We start from the raw sequence: 12,302 nt of genomic DNA on the forward strand, positions 1-12,302 counted from the left end.
TGGGTCGAGAAATCTCAGTCATTTGCATGTGTAGTCTTTGTTTGCGCGCCCCGGGCGAACGCGTGGCGGCTCGCAATTGAGACGGAACGTTAAGGTTTGATAATTGAACCTAGTAAGTGCGGCGGTTAACTTCAAATCGAGGCGCCAAGCAAAGAGGAGGTGGGGGAGGTGTGGTGACGTCACGGTCAGGTCAGTGTCTTTCGCGAGGTGTCATGGTCGCCGAAGGCTTGTTTACGTTGCCTCAGTGGGTTTCGTTGTTTTCTTTCAATGGTTTATCATTTCTGAGTGAAATGAAGAAGTGTTGTGTCGAAATCATCCGTCTCTCTGAGGGAATGAAAGGGAAAATGTGTCGTTGCAAGAAACTGCTCTAATTCGTTTGCATGATTCAGTGATAGAGAGGTTAGGTTTTCTTAAGGTCTTGAAAATGTGTTGTTCAATGTTTCTGTGTTGTTTCAGGAGGTTGAGGATTACGAGCGCCGTGTACTCAGGGAACGCAACCGACGTCATGAGCGCCATGTAAGTTTTTTATTTACCCTTTTTCAGGTGTGAAGTGAAACCTTATGTGTGGGAATCTCATGTTGCGATTTATGTTTGTTTTAGAGTGTTTGGAATCGTTTGGGGGGATTTGTGCCCCTTGCGATGGCTGAGAGCGGCAGGGTGGCTCAAGTCGTCGACCCGCAGCCCCTCTCGATTCGTGGGAGGCGTCCTGGAGCCAGACTAGGAGGTCACCATGGAGGTGGTGCAAGAACTGTGAGGCCATACCAAGAGGATGCGAATCTTGGAAGGCTCTGGCGGTCAATTGCTGGACGAGGAGCCGGACGGGGTGCAGGACGGGGAGCTGGAAGGGGAGGACGTGGAGGTGCTGCAGCAGGTGCCGTCCAACTACCAGCTCCGGCTGCTGAAGGGGTGCAGGCTGGGCCTGCTATGCCTGCCCCTGCTGGAGCAGATGGCGCTGAAGCAGCTCCTGCTGCTTTGAGGCGGGTACGCCGTAGTAAGCCTCTCGTAAGTTCTCTCTCTGCTTCCTTTGTTCTTCCTTTTACGTTTGTCTTATGTCACTAACACCATTATTTGATTTTCAGACAAATGCTCAGAGGTTCGCCGCAATCCGTCGAAGACTGAGGAAGCTCTGAGAATTTTTGATTAAACTTTGAATGCTCTGAGGCTCGCCGCAATCCGTCGAAGACTGAGGAAGCTCTGAGGGTCATTCCATCCTACTTTTACATCCTGTTACATCGACCCCCTCCGATTTGCCCCAAATTTTGGTCAAATGTTACCTACCTATAGATAAGTCGTCCACCAAAAAATTGACCTCTACAATGCATGGTTTGGCTTAAAACGCATTTTTTCATTTTGACCATTTTTTCTTAAATTAGTGTAGGTTTTTACGAAAACGGCTATAGCTTCCTTTCTTATCGCAAGACTCCGTTTAAACTTGGTACTCTTACTCAAAATTGAACAAGGAATCCAAATCTGCCGTCGGAATTGACCTAGGGTCACCCAAAGTTGGTCAAATGGCCGAAATACGAAAAAAAAAATGACATTTGTGCCAATTTCCAGCTGCAACACTAACAGGGCTCCTAGACAGCTCAAAATCTTCAGAAAAGTGCCCTCTTTAAGAATCTGAATGCAGAAGTCCCAGTATATGCTTCCTTAGGGTCAGTTCTTGACCGAAACGCGAAATACCGCCCAAAACCGCTTGTTTCACCCTCACACGGACGCCACCTGGACGGCACGGGTCCCTCCGCGTGTTTGAAGGACTAGCTGGGTCATTTTGGGGTGCAGCGGTGGGCACCCCGCACTGTTAAGTACTCTAGAACGAAGGCCCACGCGCCTCCAAGGTCACACAATTAGGCGCACATCACGTTTCCGTCCATTTATCCGATCCTACTGGCATGTGGTCAAGTGGATCTTCAATCAGTTTTTGAGAATATCACTTTCGTCTTAAAGGACACTGTTTGCATTAACATCGAAGGTGTAAGGAGGGAAGTAAACCGTTAAAATGCGTTTATTTCTGCAAAAATGCGGTTGATCTCCGTAAAAATACGGAAAATCTCCGTAAAAATATGGAAAATTTACGCAGCCTCCATTCCCAAAATTAGAGTAACTTTCTCCGTAAATTTACGGACTTTTTTTCTGACAGTGCATTGCTGTGTTCGCACTAACACTACCCACCCAGAAAGATTTGATTTATAACATTGGCTGTGGTCGCTTCACGGAATTTGAGTACTATCAAATATAGGCAAAAGCTGCATCTCTACTTCGTGTTTCCATGTACTTTAGATGTTGTATTCAAGTCATTTTTGGCGTTTCATATGAAGTATCCCTCTGAAAGTGCGCACATTTGGATGACGCTACAAAGAGTTATCTTTAAGTTACGCACTGAATGGGATAAGGAAGGAAGCAGATATAAGCAAGCCATTCTTGGGTCTATTATTACAATGCATTTCTGTAGCTCCCTTGCCATATTTACCATATTACCATTTACTATATTTTTCCTGAGGTTTAGGATTATGTAACTATTTTTTGTAAATTTTCTGTGTTATTTTCTTATAGAAAATTTCTTGCTATCAATCAAAATGTATGTGTGTTTCAAATGCAGGGCAGCCTTTCTGAGTTCAGAACACTTGATCAACCACCTTACTGCAGGTGTGCATGGTATTCTCACCAGGTCACAGTGCACACTGTGGCAGGTTTGAGTGCAAGCAGCCACCTTGCATGTGTTCGAGATAGGTGTCCAACGAAGAGACTTAAACTTTGCTTCCACATCAGAGATGCCTTCGTGGGATATCAGTGGTCCCCCCTGCCATACTCTGCACTCAGTACTCAGTACACTCTAGTTGGAGTGTGCTCATGAGTACACTCTAACTAGCGTGTACTCGGATGAGTACACTCTAACACACTTTCAGCTGCATAAATTGCCGACGCACGGTTTCGCGCACGCGTGCCGCAGACGGCCACGGGGCGCACGGGCAGAGCACTGGCACACTGGAAGAGCCTCGCCACCAGACTAAGCGAGCAACTCCTTCTTCCCCCTTGCAGTCGGGGTACGGCCCTTGGCGGCCGGACACCCGAGAAGAGGGGGAGGGGGAGGATGGTGGAGCGGTGTGGGTTTGAGTCAGCGCATTCATCCCGGGATGTCAGTCGGGCGCGTTTCGTGTCGTGTGCGCTCACATCTAAAAGAGAGTACGGTTGGAAACTTCACTCTGTTGACCTTGAAAATTATTTGTCTTACTATCAAAGGTGGCTTGTTACGACAAAGTAGTTGGAGAAGGCGTGGATACTTGGGTGGGACGAAGGGGCTTCTGCCTGCCCCTTAAATAAGCGCCTAGCGGCTTGAAAAGTAGTCCAAAGGACAAACACTCAAAAACTCTTACGAAGAAAACTGACACTATTTCTTTTTAATACAAAGAATTTTGTGCAAACATATTATGAAGCCATTTTCCCTTCGTAATATGAAGCTTTCTCTTTGTACCGTACAAAGAAACGCCCCAAAAGATTCGTAATATAACCAAATTTAGTTCGTATTATGTTTGCTTTCGTGCAGTGCACTACCGCCTAATTACTGTTGGAAATTTCGTGCGTGCTGTGCTATCCCCGCACTGCGAGGAAAAAGTACGGAACATGCCTGGTCAATAATTTGCCTCAGGGGCGGACTGGCCCGGGCGGCTAGGCGGCGATCGCCGCCTGGGCCCTTGGACCCGAAGGGCCCCTGGTCTTGCTCCAAAAGACGTAAATGGGCCAAAGCGAGCGTCGAAATGAAATGTGACTGATGGTTTGCAGCTCCGGGACGTCCTACTGCAGTGTCTACGACGTGCGTGCTCGACGTAGATTCAGACTGTGGCCACCGCTTTGGACGAATCGGTGAGTAAACGAATTATAGTTGGTCCAGAAGCGGAAGGACACGTACCTCCAAATTGAGATTTTATTTTATGATAGTGCCTTAGGATGGTTTGCATCATTGCACCCAGTTATTTGACTCAATTCCAAGCAGTTTGGAAGAAAGTTCACCTGAAACATCGTTACTTTACCGACCCCTTTTACTCTCTACATTTCATCGGAAGAAACTCAACCCAAGTCCACAGTTTTCATGCATGTCTTTCTTGCACAAAAAGGAGGAGACTCGAAATGTATTTTAATGAATCTTTATGTTCAAGGAGCCAACTCAAATTATTTCCCCTTGCATTTTAGAACAGTAGGCGGAAAAAAAAAGAGATAGCTCTTGAAATGTACCAGAGCATACGCAGACCAATTGAATTGTCTCCGAATTTCACCTCATTTGGAGAACAAAGTGACATGGTTTTTACGATTTTAGTCACAGAAACCATATATGGAGTGGTCTTACTCTGCAAACTCAACAGTGGGCTCACAGAAACTGCTAAAGGGTTACGGTCTCGCTGGCCAACCTAGCCTCACTGTCGTCTCTGGATGCTTTTGTTGTTTTGGACATATGGACATATTTTGATGAGTGTACATACTTTTTCTTGCCTTGACAAGTCTATAAAGTAATATTTTCCTTACGCGGTACATCTACACTCTTTAATTCCAATAATATAACATCTCAAAGTCCACTGTAAAATTTTTTTTTAGTCAAATTCCTATACATGTATATGAAGCTATTTACATATACACGTATAGGAATTTTACCATGCACTCCTATGGTAATTTTCCTATACATCAATGTCTATTACGTGTGTAGGCGTTCTCCCATCCGTTGTATAGGAATTTTCCTATACATCGGAATGGCGTAACTGCAATGCATGTATAGGATTTCCACCACAATGTCTAAATTAGGCAGGCTGAACCGGATGAACTACCAGATATTAAATACAACAGCCGAACTTTCCACCGTAATAGATCATCGAGTATGGATCATTACTGATCCTTCATCACGGTCTTCCAAATTGGCAAAGTTTGACTTCACCCAAAGGACACCCATGGTGAAAGTCCTATCACCTCAGTAAAAATGATGTATGAATTGAAAGGTCCTAAACTTTCTTACAAAGTGATGTGTCGCGAGCCCCCTGACCCAACCAAATTCCTAGCCGCAGCGTACACCGAGAAGTAAGTCCGTCGAAACGACACTAGCGCCATCTAGCGGATAATCCGGACAGTGGGCAAACAAGCAGCTTTTGTGAATTGTGTACGTTTTTAACAAATAATCGCATTGATTACCAGTGTTAAGACAAAATACAATAATATGAATCGCTGTTCATGAGGTTGATGGCAAATTCTTTTTTTTCAATTGGCCATATTCCTATACAGGGCTGCAAAATTCCTATACATGTCTAGGAATTACTCAAATTCCGATACATGTACTGGAATATTCCTATACATTTTCAGCCCGTATAGCAAAAAACCTATACAAATCGGAATATTCCTATACATGTATCGGAATTTGAGAAATTCCTATACATGTATAGGAATTTTCCTAGACCACTGTATGGTAAAATTCCGAACATTTTCCATTTTCCGAATCGCAATTGACGATTACGGTGCAGTGTTGTCCGGATTCCGTGGCGAGTGCACGGATTCCGTCGCCTGTGTGCAGAACGAGTTTGCCGTTGGCGGTTTTGGTGCTAAACCGCCCCGGTAAACCTGCCGGTCTCTCGGACCACTACAGACTCTGCCATTTCTGCTATCTGGCCTGATCTGACGCCTGCAAACCGTCCATGGGGTGGCAAACACTTTTCTTAAATCTTAAATTTGGATGTGTTTCCAAAGAAGCTCTTGTTGCTTGAGGACGTTGCATGCATGGCCAAAGCAAGCACCTACAGCAATCCATTGGTGGGGTCATACGTTCGGTTCGGATCCCATTTAGCGTATCTGGACCTCAAAATGCGTCTGGCGTTTTGGCCTCCTCCGCCGGTCTTCTAGCCCACTGTGGGTGGGGCGACTTGTTCAGACAAAACTGTGCGAAAATAAAATAAACGCGTCATTTTCTTGTTTCAGCTGCAATCACTTCTTGGCCATGATCACGAACGCCTAAAGGAGATCCCAAGATATCTACTGGAAGACGTCATCAAAGTGCTTAGGCCTTTAAGGGGTGAGACAAAGGCGATCCAGGCAAAGAAAATATGTCTCTTGCGCTGCCGGGATACAGCTTCTAGCGGAGATTGTATGCCCCTACACCCACCGACTCCACCACTGCAGTGGCAGTGCACTGCTGCAGGCCAGGTTGCCCCGAGCTACCATTCCTGTACCTCCAAAATGCCACTCGGAGGGAAAACGGGCAACCCACCCACTTGGGGTAGAGCACTGAACTAAAAAGTTCGCCAAAGTGCAATCTCAGCTTCACAAGGGTCAAGATCGTTTTATCTGTAGATGAAGCAACTCTATCTAAAATTAAGGGGGGTCTGGGGGTGGAATCCCCCACCCCAAATTTGAAAAAAACAAGTTAGGAAGTAACGTTACGGAACAAGACGCGGTTTCGGGGGGTCGTAAACCAAACCTTGTAAGGGGGTTTTGATCAAAAAACTCCCCTTTGTAAAAATTTAAAAATTTTTTCCTCAACCCAACTAAACTTTCTCGGCTAAGTATATGTATTACGAACACTTTAGGGGGAAATTTGCAGTTGCGGATCGATTTTGCTGGGAAACTACCGGGATGAAATCACCCGGGTATTACAAGGCTCCACTCCGTAGCTAGGATAATCGAGCTGTATCTCAACGGACGAAAATTTTTAATACGGATGATATGCATCCGTATTACAAGCATAGAGCATACGAAGTTGGCGATTGCACCAAAGGTCCAGAGTCATAGGATGTATCCCGTGAAGAGTCCCAGCTTTTCAAAAATTTCTACCCAAAAATCGAAGACCTCCACCTACAAGAATGGCAAACTGAGTGGAACCTGACCACCACAGGACGACATAATTATTAATTTAACCAAAACCTCCAAACAAAGCCATGGATTAAAGGACTCCCAGAATTCTCAAAGAAATATCTAGGACCCTTGATCAGGATCCGCCTAGGACATTCCCTAGCTCCGGCCTCTCTTGCCCGCTTCAAAACCGGAAACCTGCAATTTTACCGATAAAACTGCCTTCGAGGACCACCTCAACCAAAATCGTATCCAAGAACCCTTCACTGCAGAAGCACTCCTCTCCTCTACTGGCAACCCCACAAAGAGTATAGTCGAAGCTTACATTACTACTTCTCCTGGTTGCAAATGTACACCTAAAAAAAAAGTCAGAAACCGTACGCACCACAAAACAAGTACCCCCAGGAAAAAGCAAATAAAAGAAAACCCAAGCCGAAATCCCGAAAGCGAAGGCCATGCTGTGCTGATGTGCCCCCCCCCCCAGGGTTAGCTAGTTTTGGAGGGGGCGGACGTCCTTCTCGCAACACCATCAGCGGGTCCCCCTCCCATCTGGGCATTACTACCCACAGCTTGAACGGCATAAAAATTGACTTTTTACTACTATATTCTGTCTGTTTTCATCTTTCCGTCTAAAAATTTCATCATAAAACAAACCTTCAAAGAGGCAAAGCCGTAGTACCCCCAGAACCAAATTGAATGGGGTGGTTTAAAATTTCCAAACCCCAAGCCAAAAAACTCAGCCACACGGAGTATCCATTTTAGTGTGCAGGGGAACGAGCGATGTGGACCTCTGCACACCCCCTTTTGACCTCATCTTCACTCGCGCCAAACGCGCGCGCGCCTCTGTGCTCTGCTGCTGGGATTTACGCGTTGGTGTTTGAGGTTCTCCCATCCGATGACACTCAAATGAAGTATCCCTCCTCCTTGTTGCCTTTTCTATTTCAGCAATCGGCATGGCGCCTGGATGGCTGGCAATCGAATACGCCTGTGTCAGGTGGGTTGCCTAGGCGGACCGGCGCGTACCAGGATTCGCTCCACCCACCCTCGCGCCACTCACTCCACTGGCCATCCAAGGCTGCCACCACACTGACGTGACGCACCTCCAATGCCTCCGGAAGTGGGTCATCGCAAACCGGAGGTACCACCTTTGTAATAAGGGGGTAAACATCACCATGGTTCGACAAGCCACTGAGGCAATGAAGGTGTGTCAACTCAACTAAAACTAACTCTCTCTTTCCCCCTCTCTCTCTCTCTCTCTCCAGCAGCCTGCAAAAAATGTATTGAAGATGACTTTTCAGTGTTCCGAAAACTGTCTCCATCCGCATAAAGAGTGTGTGAACGACTTAGTCACATTTTCTCCCTAAGTGTCTCCAAAAAATCTCTCTCTCTCTCCCCTCTCGGAGGGGTGGCGGGGTGAGGCGATACTGCTCTACACATTTTCCTAAACCAAGAACTGTATGAGGGCTTTTCTTTTGCACTGAAGAACAACACTTACAAATTTCGAGAAAAAGAATTAACATTGTTTAGTTTTAGAACAGGTTTATGACATGGTCCGGAATAAGGTCGCCAATGCTCCATCCGAGGACGATCCTCCAGGCCCAGCACCAGCCTGGCTACCGTAACAACATTCCTACAGGACTGCGAGCTTCATCACGTGAGAGTGATCTGGATCCCCGCCGAATGCCCCTGGCAGTGCCTTCGGGTCACCCCGCCTGAGATTCAGGCGAAGGCGTGGGACTCAGTCGCCGAAGTGCTGGAGGAGCAGGTGCTGCCGTATGGCGAGCGGACCTGCCTGTGCAAGTAAGTTCCCATGCCAGTTGCCCCCCCAAAATCCAATTTTGGATAAGTATGCCGATTTCAGAGAAGAAGCAGACTCCCAACGAAGGACCAAGTATGAAGTGCAGGCCTACTTGGAGGAGCCGCTTGGCCTGTACGACAGGAGCTATCCTCTTTCGTGGTGGTCTCAACGAGTGAGTCATCAATCGGACATATTTTTAACGTACATCCACTATGGTCACACTAACTCGGGTTTTCCGTTGCAGGCTGAAGTTTTCTAACCTCTTGCGCCTTGCCTGGAAGTACCTGGCCTATCGGCTACAAGTGTCGAGAGTGAGAGAACTTTTAGCGACGCTGGGTGCATATTGATCTCAAGGAGGAAAAAACCTCGAGATAGGAGTAGTGGACGACCTGCCGCTCCTGCACTGCAATTGCAGAGAAAAGGTATATAGGCTAGCACGAGAGCTGCACCTAGCTGATAATGAGCCTCCAAATACTAAGAGTCGCCGAAAGAAAAAAGTTGAACATTTACGACAAATGAGCTACACATTCCTAGGCACACTGCACACAACACTTGAACCCGATGCAGACAGAAGGACGCGGCTCCAAAAAGAGGCTCGTTAGTTCCAGACAACAGGATTCCATCAAAATTATTATGCAATTTAGAGATTACCGCACAGGGATTTGTAAATTATTCATGCACTCCGTGGCAGTCAGCTAGCTCCTGGTTAGTTCAGAGATAGTTAAAGGATCGACTGAAGATTGTCTACCAACCACTCAAGTGACCTGTGAACGAGTTTTTTCTAAGCTTATAATAATTAAAACAAGCTTGAGAGCTTCTCTGTCCCAGTTCCTACTTGTACCGCTGATGTTCATGAATGTAGAGAGGGGCTGCAATGAATCTGGACCACAATGTAATATTAAATGACTTTGCAAGGTCATCTACATTACTGTTAACAATGTTAATTTAAACTAAGCAGCTCAAAATTAATTTTAAGTGAGGACGAATAAATTTTCCGGTCCCGCCCCTGATTATCCACGCAGAGAGACCTTTCCATTGCTATTCAATACGATATATTAGAAACGATTTAAAAATGCACATTGATTTGGGACAGTCCTAATTCCTTTACTTAGTTGCAGCATTATTTCACACACATCAAATAGGGAGAGTTAAACAAAATCTGAAAAGCTACACCATTACAAGGCAAGGAAAAAGTCTCTTGTGGTTGAAGTAGTACAAGTTAATTGTTAGATAAGTACTGAGTGTAGTGGCGAATGGCAGTTTATCTTTGCGGTTTTAAGTGTGAAAACATCGAACAACTTCCGTTTAATTCGCATTAGCGGCTGATTCCGTACGTAGGGGCCGTTTTAGCCACCTTAGAAAGTAACCTAATCAATCTTGCTTGTTCGGCCAGAATTTTGCCTAGATGGCGTCAATAGGACACCAGGACGACACTCTGAGCGTGGGCGAGCTACAAGTTGACTTTCGTTTTCTCCCCCTATAAAATATGATGAAATTTACTATAAATATGACGCAAATTATTACGCTTGACGGAAATTACGAACAGATGTTTCTGGCTTACTGCAAATGCCCATCGCCTCAGAAATATGCTTTAAGTTTGGCACACTAGTCCGACGTCAAGACACGCCTTTTCACGTGTAGGGTGACTTTCTAAACCCAATAGGAGAGGGCGAGAGGGGCATACGGAAATTACATCAATTGTTACAACCCACCGTTTTCACACACAACTTCCACTCGCACACTCAGCCCCCTTACTTTTTCGCCACCAGGATTCGTTCAGAGAGTAAACAGACCGTGTTGATTCTAAATACGGCGGTGGTTTTCAGCAGGGAGCACTCCTGGTAGTTTTTATGATGGTTACTTTGAAACTGCTAAGACAAAAGTCGGAGTACGGTGGACATTTTGTACGCGTTCTGAAGGACACTTCCAATCAATATACGATCATATAATTCAGGCAAGATAGACACTATACGTTAGAGATTTGGTGGGTGGGTGTGGAATTCGAAGATTAGAATGGAACAAATGGTTACAGAGCCGCAAAGTTGGTGTAAGGTGCGAACGGACATGACGGAACTTACAAAATCGACCCTTTTGGCCCCCCTCCCGCGTCACATGTTGGCTTTGAAAGTCCATATACAAAGGGAACAAGCTAGTCTAGTGCAGAACAAGATTATTAAGTGCAGAAAAGGACTGCACTCGAAGATATTTGCCCTGGGGAGGGTGTGGACACGAAAGCGCCATCTACGCGCGGAATCACCCTAGCGCGAAAGATTATTTATGCCCAAGCGAGTGAAGATGTAAAGAATGAGCTTTTGAAGAGCCAAGCGAGTGAAGATGTAAAGAATGAGCTTTTGAAGAGTAAGTTTGTTGTTTCAATTTGGTCACATGGCCTATGGCTGCATTTGTAATCAAAAATTATATTATTCTTTAAGGGGAGGTTCTGGTGAAAATCTTGCCATTTTCCAAGTGGATCCCACAGTCATAATTCGTTCGGAAGATAAAATTTTTCATTGAGGAGACTAAAATTTGACTTTTGAAGGCACATGCCAGGCTGTAAACCCAGTCGAAGAGTCTTTTTGAGCCTATTTTGGCTGTATCTTAAAAAATCTCCTTGCGCATACTATTTTGTCGTAAAAGGTTGACCTTGACATTTTTCACTTCTTCGATTCATTTTCAAAAGATTCCGGCATGCATAGCTCAAAACTTCCATTATATTATTAATTATTAACTTTTTAAGCTGAAAAGTCCCTAAAATTTGTCTATTTTGTACATTTTTGATCAATTATAGTAAAATGCTTGGTTAGAAAGTTTGCGAATAAAAATGCAATTGACATTTTGAGGTGTGCATGCCGGCATTTTAAAAAAAAGAATCGAAGAAGTGAAAAATGTCTAAGCCAACCTTTTACGACAAAATAGTATGCGCAAGAAGATTTTTAAAGTTATAGCCTAAATGGGAGAAAATGGCTCTGCGACTGGGTTCAGGGCATAGAATGTGCCTCCCCAATGAAAAATTTTAATAAATACTTGATAAGACATCAAATTTTTAACAAATTTTCACAGTGGGACCTATTTAGGAGAAAATAGCATTTTCACCAGAACCTCCCCTTAATTAAACGGACATCAAGCTAGGACCGGAGCTAGCCTCTCTCAAATATTTGCCCCACAACACGCAACAGAATCGATGACAACCTAAGCAGAGCAGACGACGCCACTCGCCACTACACTGTTAAATCTTCGTTCGCTCCGCAGCACCGCCTTGCAGCAAGGGCCTACAACGTTTCAACTGCGCCTCAGCACGCCGAGCCTAGCACGCCAAGCACGCCGAGCATCCCCCACACTAGATGTACTCCTAGATCGGAAGTCAGCGATAGAACGGGAGAAACAAAAGAGCGTCGCCAGGCCGTGCTGAGTGCTGGTGGGGGTCGAAATCGGCGGGGTGTGGGCAGCATGCGCACGCCGCCTTCACCCTCCACTCCGCCGATTTCGACCCCCCACCACCCACAGACTACCGGCGCTCTTTTGATTCTTCCGTACTATCCCTGACTTCCGGTCTGAGTTATCTCCGAAGTACCCTAATGAGCCCCGACGACCGCTTATTAACTCGCACGGATGAGTTAACTTCAGTTGCCGGCGCTATTTCCGGTTAGATGAAGTACTTCAAAGAAACTCTAGCCCGGAAGAACAA

The 12,302-nt window shown here is 45.6% G+C and overlaps 2 protein-coding genes across 3 annotated transcripts in view; one reads left to right on the plus strand and one right to left on the minus strand.

Annotated features, from left to right (window-relative positions):
* Window positions 1-12,302, minus strand: part of LOC117648591 — a 282,401-nt gene that overhangs the window by 242,604 nt on the left and 27,495 nt on the right.
* On the plus strand, window positions 222-1,199 carry LOC117648587 (glycine-rich protein 1-like). Of its 2 annotated transcripts, XM_034391155.1 has the most exons (3): window positions 222-516; window positions 601-1,002; window positions 1,080-1,199. In XM_034391155.1, exons 2-3 carry the CDS (start codon window positions 640-642, stop codon window positions 1,128-1,130), a joined length of 414 nt encoding a protein of 137 aa, XP_034247046.1. In that variant the 5' UTR covers window positions 222-516; window positions 601-639; the 3' UTR covers window positions 1,131-1,199. The 2 variants fall into 2 exon arrangements, with proteins under 2 accessions (XP_034247046.1, XP_034247047.1); XM_034391156.1 differs by having other exon boundaries at window positions 222-1,002.

This window comes from Thrips palmi, unplaced genomic scaffold (assembly GCF_012932325.1).
Source record: "Thrips palmi isolate BJ-2018 unplaced genomic scaffold, TpBJ-2018v1 HiC_scaffold_3, whole genome shotgun sequence".
In the NCBI taxonomy this organism is placed as follows: Eukaryota; Metazoa; Arthropoda; class Insecta; order Thysanoptera; family Thripidae; genus Thrips; species Thrips palmi.